This window comes from Oncorhynchus mykiss, chromosome 27 (genome assembly GCF_057628025.1).
Source record: "Oncorhynchus mykiss isolate SJ-2025 chromosome 27, ASM5762802v1, whole genome shotgun sequence".
Lineage (NCBI taxonomy): Eukaryota > Metazoa > Chordata > Actinopteri > Salmoniformes > Salmonidae > Oncorhynchus > Oncorhynchus mykiss.
In genome coordinates this window covers 7,994,193-8,015,212 of record NC_143048.1, presented here as the reverse complement: position 1 = coordinate 8,015,212, position 21,020 = coordinate 7,994,193, and the positions used below count along the sequence as shown (strand labels likewise).

At 44.5% G+C, this 21,020-nt stretch overlaps 1 protein-coding gene across 2 annotated transcripts in view; it reads left to right on the top strand.

The window, feature by feature from the left end:
* The first annotated feature begins 14,616 nt into the window (after positions 1-14,616).
* Positions 14,617-21,020, top strand: part of LOC110507058 (egl-9 family hypoxia-inducible factor 2) — a 38,203-nt gene continuing 31,799 nt past the window's right edge. For both annotated transcript variants that reach the window (XM_090224315.1, XM_036965633.2), the window contains exons 1-2: positions 14,617-14,968; positions 15,758-17,303. In XM_090224315.1, the coding sequence (XP_090080441.1) occupies positions 16,023-17,303 (1,281 nt within the window). In that variant the 5' untranslated portion in view covers positions 14,617-14,968; positions 15,758-16,022. The remainder of the gene's footprint in view (positions 14,969-15,757; positions 17,304-21,020) is intronic.

Here is a 21,020-nt window from a genome sequence, read left to right as displayed (position 1 = left end):
TCCAGGGCCCTGTCTTCCCTATGTCAAGGTAATCGATCCATAACAGACTACTCTATTGAGTTTCGCACTCTTGCTGCCTCCAGTGGCTGGAACGAGCCGGCTTTGCTCGCTCGTTTTCTGGAGGGTCTCCGCGCAGAGGTAAAGGATGAGATTCTCTCCCGGGAGGTCCCTTCCAGCGTGGATTCCCTGATTGAACTCGCTATTCGCATTGAGCGACGGGTTGATCTGCGTCACCGAGCTCGTGGAAAGGAGCTCGCGTTCTCCGTTGCTCCCCTCTCCGCATCACTACCATCTTCCTCTGCCGGCTCGGGAGCTGAGCCTATGCAGCTGGGAGGTATCCGCATCTCGACTAAGGAGAGGGAACGGAGAATCACCAACCGCCTCTGTCTCTATTGCGGTTCTGCTGGTCATTTTGTCACTTCATGTCCAGTAAAAGCCAGAGCTCATCAGTAAGCGGAGGGCTACTGGTGAGCGCTACTACTCCTGTCTCTCCTTCAAGATCCTGCACTACCTTGTCGGTCCATCTACGCTGGACCGGTTCGTCAGCTTCCTGCAGTGCCTTAATAGACTCTGGGGCGGAGGGCTGTTTTATGGACGAGACCTGGGCTCGGGAACATGACATTCCTCTCAGACAGTTAAGGAAGTCCACGGCCTTGTTCGCCCTTGATGGTAGTCCTCTCCCCAGGATTCAGCGTGAGACGCTACCTTTAACCCTCACTGTTTCTGGTAATCATAGCGAAACCATTTCTTTTTTGATTTTTCGTTCACCTTTTACACCTGTTGTTTTGGGCCATCCCTGGCTAGTTTGTCATAATCCTTCCATTAATTGGTCTAGTAATTCTATCCTCTCCTGGAACGTCTCTTGTCATGTGAAATGTTTAATGTCTGCTATCCCTCCTGTTTCCTCTGTCTCTTCTTCACAGGAGGAGCCTGGTGATTTGACAGGGGTGCCGGAGGAATATCACGATCTGCGCACGGTGTTCAGTCGGTCCAGGGCCACCTCTCTTCCTCCACACCGGTCGTATGATTGTAGTATTGATCTCCTTCCGGGAACCACTCCCCCCCGGGGTAGACTATACTCTCTGTCGGCTCCCGAACGTAAGGCTCTCGAGGATTATTTGTCTGTAGCTCTTGACGCCGGTACCATAGTCCCCTCCTCCTCTCCCGCCGGAGCGGGGTTTTTTTTTGTCAAGAAGAAGGACGGGTCTCTGCGCCCCTGCATAGATTATCGAGGGCTGAATGACATAACAGTTAAGAATCGTTATCCGCTTCCTCTTATGTCTTCAGCCTTCGAGATCCTGCAGGGAGCCAGGTTTTTCACTAAGTTGGACCTTCGTAACGCTTACCATCTCGTGCGCATCAGGGAGGGGGACGAGTGGAAGACGGCGTTTAACACTCCGTTAGGGCACTTTGAATACCGGGTTCTTCCTTTCGGCCTCGCTAACGCTCCAGCTGTCTTTCAGGCATTAGTCAATGATGTCCTGAGAGACATGCTGAACATCTTTGTTTTCGTTTACCTTGACGATATCCTGATTTTTTCACCGTCACTCCAGATTCATGTTCAGCACGTTCGACGTGTCCTCCAGCGCCTTTTAGAGAATTGTCTTTTTGTGAAGGCTGAGAAGTGCACTTTTCATGCCTCCTCCGTCACATTTCTCGGTTCTGTTATTTCCGCTGAAGGCATTAAGATGGATCCCGCTAAGGTCCAAGCTGTCATTGATTGGCCCGTCCCTAAGTCACGCGTCGAGCTGCAGCGCTTTCTCGGCTTCGCGAACTTCTATCGTCGTTTCATCCGTAATTTCGGTCAGGTGGCCGCTCCTCTCACAGCCCTTACTTCTGTCAAGACGTGCTTTAAGTGGTCCGTTTCCGCCCAGGGAGCTTTTGATCTCCTCAAGAATCGTTTTACATCCGCTCCTATCCTTGTTACACCTGACGTCTCTAGACAGTTCGTTGTCGAGGTTGACGCGTCAGAGGTGGGCGTGGGAGCCATTCTTTCTCAGCGCTCCCTCTCTGACGACAAGGTCCACCCATGCGCGTATTTTTCTCATCGCCTGTCGCCGTCGGAACGTAACTATGATGTGGGTAACCGCGAACTGCTCGCCATCCGGTTAGCCCTAGGCGAATGGCGACAGTGGTTGGAGGGGGCGACCGTTCCTTTTGTCGTTTGGACTGACCATAGGAACCTTGAGTACATCCGTTCTGCCAAACGACTTAATGCGCGTCAGGCGCGTTGGGCGCTGTTTTTCGCTCGTTTCGAGTTCGTGATTTCTTATCGTCCGGGCTCTAAGAACACCAAGCCTGATGCTTTGTCTCGTCTCTTCAGTTCTTCAGTAGCCTCCACTGACCCCGAGGGGATTCTCCCTGAGGGGCGTGTTGTCGGGTTGACTGTCTGGGGAATTGAGAGGCAGGTAAAACAAGCGCTCACTCACACTCCGTCGCCGCGCGCTTGTCCTAGGAACCTTCTTTTCGTTCCCGTTCCTACTCGTCTGGCCGTTCTTCAGTGGGCTCACTCTGCCAAGTTAGCCGGCCACCCTGGCGTTCGGGGTACGCTTGCTTCCATTCGCCAGCGTTTTTGGTGGCCCACCCGGGAGCATGACACGCGTCGTTTCGTGGCTGCTTGTTCGGTCTGCGCGCAGACTAAGTCCGGTAACTCTCCTCCTGCCGGCCGTCTCAGGCCGCTTCCTATTCCCTCTCGACCGTGGTCTCACATCGCCTTAGATTTTGTCACCGGACTGCCTTCGTCAGCGGGGAAGACTGTTATTCTTACGGTTGTCGATAGGTTCTCTAAGGCGGCCCATTTCATTCCCCTTGCTAAGCTTCCTTCTGCTAAAGAGACGGCACAAATCATCATCGAGAATGTTTTCAGAATTCATGGCCTTCCGTCAGACGTCGTTTCGGACAGAGGTCCGCAATTCACGTCTCAATTTTGGAGGGAGTTTTGCCGTTTGATTGGGGCTTCCGTCAGTCTCTCTTCCGGCTTTCACCCCCAGTCTAACGGTCAAGCAGAACGGGCCAATCAGACTATTGGTCGCATCTTACGCAGTCTTTCTTTTCGCAACCCTGCGTCTTGGTCAGAACAGCTCCCCTGGGCAGAATACGCCCACAACTCGCTTCCTTCGTCTGCGACCGGGCTATCTCCTTTTCAGAGTAGCCTCGGGTACCAGCCTCCGCTGTTCTCATCTCAGTTCGCCGAGTCCAGCGTCCCCTCCGCTCAGGCTTTTGTCCAACGTTGCGAGCGCACCTGGAAGAGGGTCAGGTCTGCACTTTGCCGTTATAGGACGCAGACTGTGAGGGCTGCTAATAAGCGTAGAACTAAGAGTCCTAGATATTGTCGCGGTCAGAGAGTTTGGCTCTCCACTCAGAACCTTCCCCTTAAGACGGCTTCTCGCAAGTTGACCCCGCGGTTCATTGGTCCGTTCCGTATTTCTCGGGTCATTAATCCTGTCGCAGTTCGACTTCTTCTTCCGCGATACCTTCGTCGCGTCCACCCGGTCTTCCATGTCTCCTGTATTAAGCCCGTTCTTCGCGCCCCCGCTCGTCTTCCCCCCCCCCCCCCCATCCTTGTCGAGGGCGCACCCATCTACAGGGTCCGCAGGATTTTGGACATGCGTCCACGGGGCCGTGGTCACCAGTACCTTGTCGATTGGGAGGGGTACGGTCCTGAGGAGAGGAGTTGGGTTCCCTCTCGGGACGTGCTGGACCGTGCGCTGATCGAGGATTTCCTCCGTTGCCGCCAGGTTTCCTCCTCGAGTGCGCCAGGAGGCGCTCGGTGAGTGGGGGGGTACTGTCATGTTGTGTCTTGTCTCTGTCCTTTCCCTTCACCCTGTCTCCCTCTGCTGGTCGTTGTTATGTTACCTTTTCTCCCCCGCTTTCCCCCAGCTGTCCCTTGTCTCCTCTAACTACCCGTTCCCCACCTGTTCCCTGTTTCCCTCTGATTAGGTCCCTATATCTCTCTCTGTTTCTGCTCCTGTCCTTGTCGGATTCTTGTTTGTTTGTGTTTCATGCCTGAGCCAGACTATCGTCATGTTTGCTGTAACCTTGTCCTGTCCTGTCGGAATCTGCCGGTCTATCTGAGCCTACCTAAGTTTGGTTATTAAAGAAGCTCTGTTTAAGTTAGTTCGCTTTTGGGTCCTCATTCACTCACCATAACAGTTAGTGTACTGAGCATGGCCCAGGTAAGTGAAGAGGTGTGCTGAATAAGAGAGAAGGCCCATGTTAAAAATACCAAACCACAAAATATGGTTACACCCGCATGCTCGCGCACACACCTACACACATACACACACACACACACACTTATAGCTCCATTTCCTATACTGTAGGTGTGGTCCAGGCAAGCAAGGTTCCCAAGATCCTTTGCAGGACAAATTGTATTTCCTGGTGGAGTCTTGCCTAATATAGTGACGTCACATACACTACCGGTCAAGGTTTAAGAACACCTACTCATTCAAGGGTTTTTCTTTATTTGTAATATTTTCAACATTGAAGAATAATAGTGAAGACATCAAAACTATGAAGTAACACATGGAATCATGCAGTAACCAAAAAGTATTAAACAATTTTTTTTAAAGCCACCCTTTGCCTTGAAAGCTTTGCACTCTTGAGATTCTCTCAACCAGCTTCACCTGGAATGCTTTTCAAATCAGTCTTGAAGAAGTTCCCACATGTGCTGAGCACTTGTTGGCTGCTTTTCCTTCCCTCTGAAGTCCAACTCATCCCAAACCATCTCAGTTTGGTTGAAGTCGGGCGATTGTGGAGGGCAGGTCATCTGATGCAGCACTCCATCACTCTCCTTCTTGGTAAAATAGCCCTACACAGCCTGGAGGTGAATTGGGTCACTGTTCTGTTGAAAAACAAATGACAGTCCCACTAACTGCAAACCAGATGGGATGGCGTATCGCTGCAGAATTCTGTGGTAGTCATGCTGGTTAAGTGTGCCTTGAATTCAAAAGAAATCACTAACAGTGTCACCAGCAAAGCGCCCCCACACCTTAACACCTCCTCCTTCATGCTTTACGGTGGGAAATACACATGCAGAGATCATCCATTCACCCACACCGCATCTCACCAAAACACAGCGGCTGGAACCAAAAGTCTCCAATTTGGACTCCAGACCAAAGGGCCTCGTGTTTCTTGGCACAAGCAAGTTTATTCTTCTTATTGGTGTCCTTTAGTAGTGGTTTCTTTGCAGCAATTCGACCATGAAGGCCTGACACACACCGTCTCCTCTGAACAGTCGGTGTTGAGATGTGTCTGTTACGTGAACAATGTAAAATATTTATTTGGGCTGCAATAACTGAGGCTGGTAACTCTAATGAACATATCCTCTGCAGCAGAGGTAATTCTGGGTCTTCCTTTCCTTTGGTGGTCCTCATGAGAGCCAGTTTCATCATAGCGCTTGGTGGTTTTTGCGACTGCACTTGAAGAAACGTTCAAAGTTCTTCATGTCTTAAGGTAATGATGGACTGTTGTTTCTCTTTGCTTATTTGAACTGTTCTTGCCAAAATATGGACTTGGACTTTTACCAAATAGGTCTTTCTTCTGTCTATCCCCCTTACCTTGTCACAACAAAAATGATTGGCTCAAACGCATAAAGAAAGAAATTCCACAAATGTACTTTCAACAAGGCACATCGGTCAATTGAAATGCATTCCAGGTGACTACCTCATGAATCTGGTTGAGAGAATGCCAAGAGTGTACAAGGCTGTCATCAAGGAAAAGTGTGACTATTTGAAGAATCTCAAATATGAAATATTTTTTGATTTGTTTAATACTTTTTTAGTTACTACATGATAAAGAAAAACACCTTGAATGAGTAGGTGTTCTAAAACAATTGACCGGTAGTGTACTTAAGGGAGAACAAGGCTGTATGTGTTGTGTGTGTGTGTGTGCGAGTGTGTGTGCGTGCGTGTGTATGAAGTGGGAGGTGGGACAGCAGCGCATGGAAGCTCTCTTCCTGCTATTGATAACATTTCCCTGTCTACTGGAGCATTAAAAACTCTGTTCCCACTACACAGCCACCAGCAGTGAAATACACCATTATAAACACAAGCTATCAGGAAATGATTAAACTCACAAACACACCCATTGAAAACAGACACAAGGCACACACACACACACACACACACACGCACAAAGATGTTCTCACACCAAGTGTATGATGTAGGTTCGATTCAATTTCCATTGTAATTCATGTCAAATGTATAGAAATAGACAACAGCAGCTAGCTGACAGAAGAGAGCCTGCTGATGCTGAACTTTGACATCTGATCTACAGCCAAAACAAAGTCGTTAAAGCAGGAAGGAATCTCAGCTTGACAACAGGCAACAATGTAGGGCTGTGGCTGGGCCATAACATATCTGCAATGCTTGGACAATGTTTCCATTAGGCTACATGTTTTATTAGGCTATATATTATTATTAGTTTTGATGTCTTCCCTATTATTCTACAATGTAGAAAATAGTAAAAGAAAGAAAAACCCTGGAATGAGTAGGTGTGTCCAAACTTTTGACTGGCACTGTATATTGGTACACTTGTTTCTAGTTACTGAAACGGCTTTGACAGAAGTAAAATACAGATTTACACAGATGTATTTTATAAAGTAGCGTGTAGGCCTATGTGGTGAATATATTGTCAGTGAGTATCAAAGGAAAAATCCACAGATATTAGTCTATTGTTGATACAGTCCCAACATATTTTGCATGGCAGCGGTCAAGTTTAAGATATTGGATTTTCAAGACGCAAAATGCCACTCGCCACATCATCCCGATGCTGCTTTGTGCTAGTGACATTGTGTGTCTCAACAGTCAAACGATGTGGCAAGTGGCACTGCTTGAAAGTCCGTTATCTTGGGACTGTATCAACAGGGGATTCGTGGAAATATACCTAAAGATTGTTTTTGAATGGAGTTTTCCTTCAGCCTGAGGAAAGTCCCTAAGGAAAGCCACATACCATGTACACCACTTCCTAATGGTCATGAGTGATAGTCACAGAGTTGCTGACCTTGTAACCTATGACATCACGGTTTGTTTGGATTTCCCCATTGATCCCTGTGTCTAGCCTGTAGGCTTACACTATCGGGCATATCTCCTCTCTGGACTTTGCCTTATTGTCTCTCCATCTCTATGTCTGGTCTGTGTGCATGTCTGTCTGTCGGTTTTTCTGTCTGTATTGTCCTGTAAGTATTGCACATGTGCCTACCTGTCTCTCTCTCACTCTCTCTGTGTGTCTGCTGAGGTGTGAGGATGGACAGTGAGGCTGGTGACCCAGTCACTTCACAAGGCTCCTGCCCGCACCCATTGCTCCTGGAAAATGGTAGACGAGAGTGGCATGCGCTATGGTGACAAAACACCTCCCTGTCTTTAATCCCACAGAGTGGAGCACTAATCCACAGGCCACAGGGTCACATTATCGCACCTCCTCCTTCAACACAATACAGTGGCAAGAAAAAGCATGTGAACCTTTCGGAAATACCTGGATTTCTGCCTAAATTAGTCAAACAATCTGATCTTCATCTAGGCCTCAACAATAGACAAACACAGACTGCTTAAACTAATAACACACAAACAGTTATACGTTTTAATGTCTTTATTTTTTATTTTTTTATGTTTTAAATTTCACCTTTATTTACCCAGGTAGGCAAGTTGAGAACACGTTCTCATTTACAATTGCGACCTGGCAAGATAAAGCAAAGCAGATCGACACATACAACAACACAGAGTTACACATGGAGTAAAACAAACATACAGTCAATAATACAGTAGAAAAATAAGTATATATACAATGTGAGCAAATGAGGTGAGATAAGGGAGGCAAAGGCAAAAAAAAACACACAAAAATAAATGGTGGCGAAGTAAATACAATATAGCAAGTAAAACACTGGAATGGTAGATTTGCAGTGGAAGAATGTGCAAAGGAGCAAAATAAATAAATAAATACAGTAGGGGGAGAGGTAGTTGTTTGGGCTAAATTATAGATGGGCTATGTACAGGTGCAGTAATCTGTGAGCTGCTCTGACAGCTGGTACTTAAATCTAGTGAGGGAGATACTGTAAGTGTTTCCAGTTTCAGAGATTTTTGTAGTTTGTTTCAGTCATTGGCAGCAGAGAACTGGAAGGAGAGGCGACCAAAGGAAGAATTGGTTTTGGGGGTGACCAGAGAGATATACCTGCTGGAGCGTGTGCTAGAGGTGGGTGCTGCTATGGTGACCAGCGAGCTGATGTAACAGTATAACTTTAGTCCGTCCCCTCGCCCATACCTGGGCTCGAACCAGGGACCCTCTGCACACATCAACAACAGTCACCCACGAAGCATCGTTACCCTTCGCTCCACAAAAGCAGAGCAAGGGGAACTACTACTTCAAGGTCTCAGAGCAAGTGACATCACCGATTGAAACGCTGTTTAGCGGCACCACCGCTAACTAGCTAGCAGTTTCACATCCGTTACACTGAGATAAGCGAGGGCCAGCCAATGAGAGCGTACAGGTCGCAGTGGTGGGTAGTATATGGGGCTTTGGTGACAAAACGGATTGCACTGTGATAGACTGCATCCAATTTATTGAGTAGGGTATTGGAGGCTATTTTGTAAATGACATCGCCGAAGTCGAGGATCGGTAGGATGGTCAGTTTTACAAGGGTATGTTTGGCAGCATGAGTGAAGGATGCTTTGTTGCGAAATAGGAAGCCAATTCTAGATTTAACTTTGGATTGGAGATGTTTGATGTGAGTTTGGAAGGAGAGTTTACAGTCTAACCAGACACCTAGGTATTTGTAGTTGTCCACATATTCTAAGTTAGAACCGTCCAGAGTAGTGATCTTGGACGGGGGGGGGGGGGGGGGGGGGGGGCAGGTGCAGGCAGCGATCGGTTGAAGAGCATGCATTTAGATTTACTTGTATTTATTGAACACACCGTGTAAACATTCACAGTGCAGGGTGGGAAAAGTATGCGAACTCTTGGATTTAATAACGGTTTGACCCTCCGTTGGCAGCAATAACCTCAACCAAACGTTTTCTGTAGTTGCGGATCAGACCTGCACAACGGTCAGGAGGAATTTTGGATCATTCCTCTTTACAAAACTGTTTCAGTTCAGCAATATTCTTGGGATGTCTGGTGTGAACTGCTAACTTGAGGTCATGCCACAGCATCTCAATCGGGTTGAGGTCAGGACTCTGGTCAGGACTGGGCCACTCCAGAAGGCCTATTTTCTTCTGTTGAAGCCATTCTGTTGTTGATTTACTTCTGTGTTTTGGATCGTTGTCCTGTTGCATCACCCAACATCTGTTGAGCTTCAATTGGCGGAAAGATCAGCCTAACATTCTCCTGCAAAATGTCTTGATAAACTTGGGAATTCCTTTTTCCGTCAATGATATCAAGCTGTCCAGGCCCTGAAGCAGCCCTAAACCATGATGCTCCCTCCACCATACTTTACAGTTGGGATGACGATTTGATGTTGGTGTGCTATGCCTTTTTTTCTCTGCACATAGTGTTGTGTGTTCCTTCCAAACAACTCAACTGTAGTTTCATCTGTCCACAGAATATTTTGCCAGTAGCGCTGTGGAACATCCAGTAGCAATGTTCTGTTGGACAGCAGTGGCTTCTTCCTTGGTGTCCTCCATGAACACCATTCCTGTTTAGTGTCTTACATATCGTAGACTTGTCACTAGGGATGTTAGCATGTTCCAGAGATTTCTGTAAGTCTTTACCTAACACTAGGATTCTTCTTAACCTCACTGAGCATTATGCGCTGTGCTCTTGCAGTCATCTTTGCAGGACGGCCACTCCTAGGGAGAGTAGCAACAGTGCCTGAAGGTACCACTATCATCTGTACAAACAATAACCTGAAAAGCCACTCAGCAAGGAAGAAGCCACTGCTCCAAAACCGCCATAAAAAAAGCCAGACTACGGTTTGCAACTGCACATGGGTACAAAGATTGTACTTTTTGGAGAAATGTCCTCTTGTCTGATGAAACAAAAATAGAACTGTTTGGCCTTAATGACCATGGCAAAATGGCTTAAGGACAACAAAGTCAATGTATTGGAGTGGCCATCACAAAGCCCTGACCTGAACTTTCTCCATTTATAGACAATTTGTCTTACCGTGGACTGATGAACATCAAGGCTTTTAGAGACACTTTTGTAACCCTTTCCAGCTTTATGCAAGTCAATAATTCTTAATCTTAGGTCTTCTGAGATCTCTTTTGTTCGAGGCATGGTTCACATCAGGCAATGCTTCTTGTGAATAGCAAACTCAAATTTTGTGAGGGTTTTTTATAAGTCAAGGCAGCTCTAACCAACATCTCCAATCTCCTCTCATTGATTGGACTCCAGGTTAGCTGACTCCTGACTCCAATTAGCTTTTGGAGAAGTCATTAGCCTAGGGGTTCACATACTTTTTCCAACCTACACTGTAAATATTTAAATTATGTATTCAAAATAGATAATTTGAATGTTAGTACTTTAAGCACACTACGTTTGTCTATTGTTGTGACTTAGATGAAGATCAGATCAAATTTGATGAAGAATTTATGCAGAAATTCATGTAATTCCAAGGGGTTCAGATCATTTTTCTCGCCACTGTAGATGTATGATCTTCATTTGATCACCCCGTTGTTGTAGGAAATGCAAACTTTTAGTGTATTCTAGGTTTAAAAAGGCTTCTAAAATGTGTAATTTGCACTTGCTTCCATTGAGTCACAACAGCATTAGTGAGGTGGGGCAATGATGTTGGGCAATGATTAGGCCTGGCTCGCAGTCGGCATTTCAATTCATCCCAAAGGTGTTCGATGGGGTTGAGGTCAGGGCTCTGTGCAGGCCAGTCAAGTTCTTCCACACCGATCTTGACAAACAATTTCTGTATGGACCTCGCTTTTTGCACGGGGGCATAGTCGTGCTGAAATAGAAAAGGGCCTTCCCCAAACTGTTGCCACAAAGTTGGAAGCACACAATTGTCCAGAATATGTCATTGTATGCTGTAGCGTTAAGATTTCCCTTCACTGGAACTAAGGGGCCTAGCCCAAATCATGAAAAACAGCCCCAAACCATTATTCATCCTCCACCAAACTTTACAGTTAGCACTATGCATTGGGGCAGGTAGTGTTCTGCTGGCATCCGCCAAGCCCAGATTCGTCCGTCAGACTGCCAGATGGTGAAGCGTGATTAATCACTCCAGAGAAAGTGTTTCCAGGGTCCAATGGCGGCGAGCTTTACACCACTCCAGCTGACGCTTGGCATTGCGCATGGTGATCTTAGGCTTGGCCATGGAAACCCATTTCATGAAGCTCCCAACGGTAGTGAGTGTTGCAACTGAGGACCGACATTTTTGACACACTACGCTCTTCAGCACTCTGCGGTCCCACTCTGTGAGCTTGTGCGGCCTACCACTTCGCCACTGAGCCGTTGTTGCTCCTAGAAACTTCCACTTCACAATAACAGCACATACAGTTGACCGGGGCAGCTCTAGCAAGGCAGAAATTTTACGAACTTACTTGTTCAAAAGGTGGCATTCTATGACAGTGCCATGTTGAAAGTCACGGAGCTCTTCAGTAAGGCCATTCTACTGCCAATGTTTGTCTATGGAGATTGCATGGCGGTGTGCTCGAAATTATACAATAGCCGAACCCACTAATTTTAAGGGGTGTCCACATACTTTTGTATATATAGTGTATACGAGTTTAAGTAAAACATTTTCAACATAGTAGTGCACCCATAGCAATACTGTAGGCCTACTTTTAGGCCCAATCCATAACCAATCCAAATTTCAAGGTTGTCAATGTCAGCTTTAAGTTCAAAAGGTTTCAAAGGCTTTTCGTCATCACACTGGGAACAACTTAATAGCCACTGACTATCATTGACTTTTGGACCTATTTCCTACAAACAGGAATGTGATAGCTTACATTGTTGCCAAACTCATGACAGCCAACTTCCTCAAAACAGTTACATTGTATCACAGAGGTTTTTCTATCAGTAGCAGTGCGTGGTTAAAATCACTGGGGAAGCCAGGCCAGTTAAAAAGCCATATTACAACCCATGTTGTGACATTTGCATTGCTTGGTCTATAACCCATTAGTTCATACACCACAATAAGGCTGTGACAACAAAAATACAACATTCACACAGTGGTGGAATACATTCAACTACACAGTGGTGTAGAGTACTTAAGTAAAAATACTTGAAAGTACTACTTAAGTCGTTTTTTGGGGGTACCTGTACTTCACTTTACTATTTATATTTTTTACCACTTTTACTTACTATATTCCTAAAGAAAATCATGTACTTTTACTCCATACATTTTCCCTGACACGCAAAATTACTTGTTATATTTTGAATGCTAACAGGACAGGAAAATATAGTCTAATTCACATACTTATCAAGAGAACATCTCTGGTCATCCCTACTGCCTCTAAACTGGTGGACTCACTAAACACATGCTTTGTTTGTAAACGGTGTCGGAGTGTGCCCTTGGCCATCTGTAGCTAAAAGAAAACTGTCCCGTCTGCTATGCTTAATTTAAGAAAATATAAATGTTTTATACTTGTACTTTTACTTTTGATACTTGCAGTTGAAGTCAGAAGTATACATACACCTTAGCCAAATACATTTAAACTCAATTTTTCACAATTCCTGACATTTAATCCAAGTAAAAATTCCCTGTCTTAGGTCAGTTAGGATCACCACTTTATTTTAAGAATGTGAAATGTCAGAATAATAATTGTATTTCTTTCATCACATTCCCAGTGGGTCAGAAGTTTACGTACACTCAATTAGTATTTGGTAGCATTGCCTTTAAATAGTTTAACTTGGGTCAAACATTTGCCTTACAATTGTTTAACTTGGGTCAAACATTTTGGGTAACCTTCCACAAGCATCCCACAATAAGTTGTGTGAATTTTGGCCCATTCCTCCTGACAGAGCTGGTGTAACCGAAGTCAGGTTTGTAGGCCTCCTTGCTAGCACACGCGTTTTCAGTTCTGCCCACACATTTTCTATAGGATTGAGGTCAGGGCTTTGTGATGGCCACTCCAATACCTTGACTTTGTTGTCCTTAAGCCATTTTGCCATGGTCATTATGGCCAAACAGTTCTATTTTTGTTTCATCAGACAAGAGGACATTTCTCCAAAAAGTACAATCTTTGTACCCATGTGCAGTTGCAAACCGTAGTCTGGCTTTTTTTATGGCGGTTTTGGAGCAGTGGCTTCTTCCTTGCTGAGTGGCTTTTCAGGTTATGTTAATATAGGACTCGTTTGTGTGGTCCCATGGTGTTTATACTTGCATACTATTTTTTTGTACAGATGATACAGGCGTTTGGAAATTGCTCCCAAGGATGAACCAGACTTGTGGAGGTCTTCACCATGATGTCAAGCAAAGAGAAACTGAGTTTGAAGGTAGGCCTTGAAACAAATGCACAGGTACACCTCCAATTGACTCAAATTATGTCAATTATCCTATCAGAAGCTTCTAAAGCCATGACAGTCAACTTAGTGTATGTAAACTTCTGACCCACTGGAATTGTGATACAGTGAATTATAAGTGAAATAATCTATCCGTAAACAATTGTTGGAAAAATGACTTGTCTCATGCACAAAGTAGATGTTCTAACCGACTTGCCAAAACTATAGTTTGTTAACAAGAAATTTGTGGAGTGGTTGAAAAACGAGTTATAATTACTCCAACCTAAGTGTATGTAAACTTCCGACTTCAACTGTATATATTTTTTATATTTACTGTTGATACTTAAGTATATGTACAACCAAATACTTTTAGACTTTTACTCAAGTAGTATTTTACTGGGTGACTTTCACTTTTTTTTTTACCTGAGTCATTTTCTATTAAGGTATCTTTACTTTTACTCAAGTATGAAAATTGGGTACTTGTTCCACCACTGCAACTACACATATGTTTGCTTCATCACAAAACTGAAGAGCAACGTCTGTTCAGCAATGTTCCCTCAATTATTTTGTTTTTGGGGCCCTGTGCAAATTGTAGGTCTTTTGTGAGCAGAAACTTGAACATTGTGAGAATTTTGTGCAATTTCTGGCATACGTTTACAGTGAACACTGAGGCTGTACCCTTACAGTTTAAGACAGTAGCCAATAGTCTATTGTGGCTATTTGAGCATAATGTCGGCCTCGTGGCCTACAAACAAAACACAGAACATTTTCACATGGAAATAGCTTTGATTTCTATGATAAAGCCTTCAGTAGCCTATATGCAGTGTTTAATGCAGGCCTACATTGCATGAGACTTATAAAACGTTTTTACATTATAAAGGGCTTGACATTAATTAATGATTTGTTTACTTAGTCTGTAACACATTGGGCCAAATAGATTACTGTAAATTGCTCTGTTGTATGATGCAAGAAACCACTTTACAAAAAAAAGTATTATTACCATACAGACAATTATGGTAATAGATGTAGGCTACCCCATTGCTGACCTATACTTATCTAGAACGGAGCTGATAACTCGCTAACTTGCAAAGAATGTCAACAACTGTGCACACAACCGGCTCTGATCTGAACTGTTCTGAATGACGTGTCCATGTGCACGTGTAACTGACAGGCTCGTTCATGGACAGGAGAGGGCGAGCGAGCAGAGAGAGAGAGAGAGAGAGAGAGAGGGGGGGGGGGGGGGGATAGAGAGAGAGAGAGAGAGAGAGAGAGGTGGGGGGGGGGGAATAGAGAGAGATGCTGGGGGAATTACCAGCGGAGAGACACGGGTGGAGAAATGGAGCGTACTTTTTGGTGATTGAGGGGGACCTACTCTGACTCCCGCAGGCAGAAGCGGTAGTTCTCTCCCAAGGACAAGCATATGTTTCCAAATTCCACCCTGGGTGGTGGACATATCTGGATATTAATTAGCTAAACATAAATGAAAATCGTCTGGAACGACAGCAAGGCAATCCCGGAAATAACAGACGTACCCTCAGCCGGTCACGTAGGCTGCGCTACTGGAGCTCTGCGTTCCAGATAGGTAAGTGTACAACCAGCTGACAGATAGTGGGCTATATTTTGCCCGGGTTACTAGTATTCTGCGCTTTATTGAATTTATTTCAAAGTCATAGCTAAACTCACTCAAATAATCCAATATAGGCTATTTGTATCTTGGGAGGAATACAAACACGTGTAGGCTATATTTCTAAGTTATAGGCTATGAATACCGGCTAAACACTAAGTAATACGAATGAATAACAAGGTGGAGTGGCATGTGTTCTTCAGAGTAGCTGCTATCACAGTGTGCTTACCCCCTTCTTCCTGACGTGGGGAATTATTCTTACAGATATCCGTATTATTACGTTTTAATGTGTTATTGCCTGAAATATTCCATAAAAATGAAGACGCTTTACACAACCCCTTTTTGTAAGCGACCCTTGCGTTGATATTTTCGAATTGAATTGCTGTAACAAATCAATTCCTATTTAACTACCCTAGCCACGATAGACCAATGTCTGAATGTAATATATGATTCGAATATTATATAAGAATATTTAAAGCAATTTTGACATATTTAAAGTTTGCCAATAAAATGTAGGCCACGTTACAAAAGATATTAGGCCTACAATTAAATGTGTCTAGCAAGTTTCGGGTCCCTTACAGGTTTCTTAATTTAGGGAGTGTGAATAGCCTAGGCCTGGTTTGAGAATTAGGCTGCTTTGTGTTTAGCTGGGCTATTTCGTTCCAAGCCTGTGGGCGATACGATTAGCCTACTTATTGTAGGCTAACGGTAATCACAGTCAAGTAATTATGTATTATTTCGTTTTAGAAACATCATCTCAAACTTCAGAATATCAGAAAACATTTCAATAGAAGACAAATGTGAAACCATTTCAAGAAAAAAACACGAATGAAAGAAACTGAGGCATATTCGGAGCTATTCGGACTTTTTAATATGAAACTTTCCAACGCTGCGGCACCGCTCCTCTCTCGCACACCGGCAGTTGTACTACACACCCTCTCGCACAGTGGCTCTGGTAAAAAATGAGGCGAGGACGTGGGCTACGTGCACATCCAGCACTAGACGAGATGAAATGGAGAGCTTGGAACACACGGACCATTTAAATCCAAGCTCTTCCCACGGACATCGCAGTTTTTCAGCCTCGCATGAGAGAGTGACAAACGGTGAACACATATTCGGAGCTGCCGAGCATCACCCTTTCCAGACCAACATGGGACTAAATGGACTAAATAGATACTGCCCGGGCATGGCGCCTGTTGGGAGCGCCACGGCTGCGGAGTTACTGTCAGGTCTGGCTTCCAAAGCAAGCTCTTCCGGAATCATGGTTTTAAAGAAGCAGACGAATTCTGGGCTCCCGTTCTATAACGGCGGGATCGTGTCTCCGTCCGCAACCATTGAGGGCAGCCACAGTGGGGTTTTGGCGCAAACTCCCAACGGTTGTCCTCTGCAAGTGAGGGGGGTGGGGGAGACACCGAATGGCCTTGCGCAACCCCTCGGCAACAGAGCACGCCTCGTGGAGAATGGGGACAGAGCACAACATGAGAACTGTGCTCTTCTAGTGAAGAGGGCCAATGGTGACCCGCAGGTCAAACCGCACCATCGGAAGCGGAGAGGCGGGGAAAACCGGGACATGGGTCTGGAGATGCCCAAAGGATGTGGCTTGTCAGCGGGGTCAGGTCTAGGATCTCTAGGTATGATGTTCTACGGACCAGGAGAGTCGATAACCCCGGACTGCAAACGGAGACTAGTGGCGGAGAGCGACGTTCACAAAGCAGAGCCCTCCAAACCAGGCAAGGCGTTTCCGCTTGCTGCTAATGGCGACAACAGCGTCAACAATAACCTTAGCAACCACAACCACGGCGCCACCCCTCACCCCCCTTTGCCCGCCCCTCACAGCAACAAGCTGCACCACAATGTACACAAGGTGACACAGCTGAGCACCGGGTCCGTTCCAGACCAGATGTCCCCAGTAGAGTCCAACAGCATCCCGTCTCTACGGTTACAGGCCGGGGAGGGCTGGTCGGCAGAGCATATCGCCCAGAAGTACATTGTGCCTTGTATGAATTCCTACGGTATCTGTGTGAAGGACAGTTTCCTGGGGCCACGGCTGGGTGAGTCGGTGATGGGCGAGGTGGAGAGTCTGAATCGCAGCGGGAAGTTCCGCGGCGGTCAGCTGGTTAGCCAGAGGAGCATCCCTTCGCGGAGTATCCGTGGAGACCAGATCGCTTGGGTGGAGGGGCACGAGCCGGGGTGTGAGGGCATCGCCACGCTGATGGCACACATCGACGAGGCTGTGATGCACAGCGCTGCCAACGGGCAGCTGGGGGACTGTGTCATCAACGGGCGCACCAAGGTGAGTGAACGGGGAGGGCGGCGGGAGGACCGAGGTGGTGGGTTTGGGGACAGGAAGGGATGGCGTCATCAGTGGGAGCACCAAGAGGAGGGGGGGGAGAAGCTGGGGAAGAGAAATGTAGAGAATTGTGGAAGGGAACAGTGTGAGCTGGGGACTCAATGTCATCAAATGCCATATCCTGCTGAGAGGAGGATGAGAGGTGAGGAGGAGGGGAGGCTGACTGAAATAGAAAGGATTAGTACCAAAATCATTGTTTATATAATTCTACTCTATAGATAGGGGGTGATTAGCTGCGGAGTCCCATTTTGATGACATCATCTATTGTGATGTTGAGCTGTCACTGTCATCTCACTGATAAAGGGTGGGTATGTAATCCCATCTGTTCTGCTCCCTGTCTGATTCATTGTGATAGGGCCACGCCCTCAGGTAAGTGGGGCCATAGCTGTCCTATATGCCCCTAACTTCTCCCATGCCACTGTGTATGCCAGTATGCCCCTATTGTCATGCCAATGTTTCACTAGATTCGAAGGCAACTCTTTCAATCTAGATCTCTCACCCGTACACAAACAAGGTATTCTTGTGGCTTGGTTTGGTAAGAGTGTGTGTGTTTGTTTGGTTAGTTGGTGTCTGTTTGGATGGCTGTGTACAGTATGTTTGACTGTTTGCTTGCCTAGCCAATCGTAGCTATTTGTATGGCCATGTATGTATGCGCTTGTTTGGATTGTTTATGTCTTTGTGTGTTTTGAGAATATGAATGTATGAAAGAGTGGTTATTTTTTAACATTCCTTAGCATAGCATTAAAACTTTGATTTTACAAGCTTAGACAATGGCCAGACATGACAAACAGGGTTGAACATTTGAATTGAACTCAGTGAATTCAGGAAGTAAACAAACAAAGACAAAAATAACATTTTCAAATGAGTAGTTTCTCCTTTTAGGTTTATTGAGAATTCACTAAAAATGAAATGCCCTTTTCAATTGTTGAATTGGAATTTCAGTTTACTTCCTGAATTGACTGACTTCAATTAGAATTGACTTCAATTAGAATTTAGTCCAACGTTGATGACCAAAGAGTGGTAGTTGATTTTGCCCCATTGTGCTGGATATTTGAGCCAGGTTATGTCACGGTCCTACATCGGTCTCACCCACTCTCACTGCATTCCCCCAGGTTTCCACCCCACCCTGAACCAGTTTCTCAGCCCACTCAGCCCTCTCCTAAAGCAGAGTTCAGACCTATCTAGTCCTTGGTTCAACTAGACTAGAGCATGGTTTGAGTCCTGCATAAGCCGCAATACATTATACTGAATATAACCCTATGTGTTGACTGTAAGTCGTTTTGATATAATCTGCTACCTTGTGACTTATGTTAAATTAACATACTATCTCAGTTGTTCACTACTGCACCTTGACCCCAGGGTCTGCCTCTTACTAGTGGTGTTAGCCATTGCAGAGCTGTCTAGACTCTGTCACGCCACATTTACTCTAAGGAGGTTGGAAAGGAATATTAAATAGGAATATTTATAGTAGCAGAAGTAGTGGTGGGGGGGATACTAGTCATTCTAGAAGTAGTAGAGGGGGTAGTTGTAATAGTTGTTGTAGTCTTAATAGTAGTAGTAGCTGTAATGTACTGTAGGGTAGTAATACTTGTGGTAGTTGTAGTCTTAATAGTAGTAGTAGCTGTAATGTACTGTAGGGTAGTAATAGTTGAGGTAGTTGTAGTCTTAATAGTAGTAGTAGCTGTAATGTACTGTAGAGTAGTAATAGTTGTGGTAGTTGTAGACTCACTAGTGGTAGTAGTTAAGCAATTCCATGGTAAAGCAATTATGCTGAGACTAGAGGTCGACCGATTATGATTTTTCAACGCCGATACCGATTATTGGAGGACCAAAGCAAAGCAGATACCGATTAATCAGACACTTTTAATTAAAAAAAAATTGTAATAATGACAATTACAACAATACTGAATTAACACTTATTTGAACTTAGTATAAAACATCAATAAAATCAATTTAGCCTCAAATAAATAATGAAACATGTTCAATTTGGTTTAAATATTGTAAAAACAATGTTGGAGAAGAAAGTAAAATGTGCCATGTAAAAAAGCTAACGTTTGAGTTCCTTGCTCAGAACATGAGAACATATGAAAGTTGGTGGTTCCTTTTAACATGAGACTTCAATATTCCAATATAAGAGGTTTTAGGTTGTAGTTAATATAGTATTTATAGGACTATTTCTCTCTATACCATTTGTATTTCATATACCTTTGACTATTGGATGTTCTTATAGGCACTATAGTATTGCCAGTGTAACAGTATAGCTTCCGTCCCCCTCCTTGCCCCTACCTGGGCTCGAACCAGGAACACATCGACAACAGCCACACTTGAAGCAGCGTTACCCATCGCTCCACAAAAGCCGCGGCCCTTGCAGCGCAAGGGGAATAACTACTCCAAATCTAAAAGCGAGTGACATTTGAAACAGTATTAGCTGTAACTAGCTAGCCATTTCACATTGGTTACACCAGCCATTAGGCTGATAGGCTTGAAGTCATAAACAGCGATGTGCTTGCGAAGAGCTGCTGGCAAAACGCACGAAAGTGCTGTTTGAATGAATGATTACGGGCCTGCTGCTGCTCAGTCAGTCTGCTCTATCAAATCAGACTTAATTGTAACATAATAACACACAGAAATACGAGCCTTTGGTCATTAATATGATCGAATCCGGAAACTATCATTTCGAAAACAAAACGTTTATTTCAGTGAAATACCGAACCATTCTGTATTTTATCTAACGGGTGGCATCCCTAAGTCTAAATATTCTTGTTACATTGCACAACCTTCAATGTATGTCATATTTACCTAAAATCCTGACAAATTAGTTCGTAATGAGCCAGGCAGCCCAAACTGTTGCATATACCCTGACTCTGCGTGCAATGAACGCAAGAGAAATGACACAATTTCTCCTGGTTAATATTGCCTGCTAAACTGGATTAGTAGTTATAACTAGTGATTATGATTGATTGTTTTTCATAAGATAAGTTTAATGCTAGCTAGCAATTTACCTTGGCTTCTACTGCATTCGCGTAACAGGCAGGCTACTCGTGGAGTGCAATGGTTAGAGCGTTGGACTAGTTAACTGTGCGGTTGCAAGTTTTGGACCCCTGAGCTGACAAGGTGAAAATCTGTCGTTCTACCCCTGAACAAGGCAGTTAACCCACAGTTCCTAGGCAGTCATTGAAAATAAGAATGTGTTCTTAACTGACTTGTCTAGTTAAATAAAAGGTATAAATATATATATATATATATATATATATATATATATATATATATATATATATATATATATATATATATATATATATATATATATATATATATATATATATATATTTAATAATCGGAAATCGGCGCCCAAAAATACAGATTTCCGATTGTTATGAAAACTTGAAATCGGCCCTAATTAATCGGCCATTCCAATTAATCGGTCAACCTCTAGCTGAGACTCACATTTTCCCTTTAAAATGCATACCAAACAAAAACCATTGATTTCAAACTTTATTTAGAAACATTTTCATGCAGAAAGTTTTACAAAAACGCATTACATGAAAAACTGTAGCCGATACAAAGTTTGGTAACCGAAAGAAAACTGGGATTTTTACCTTAGCTCTGTTATCAAGCTTTGCATCGGCACAGTTTTTCCTGTAAATGTGTTTTTATTGA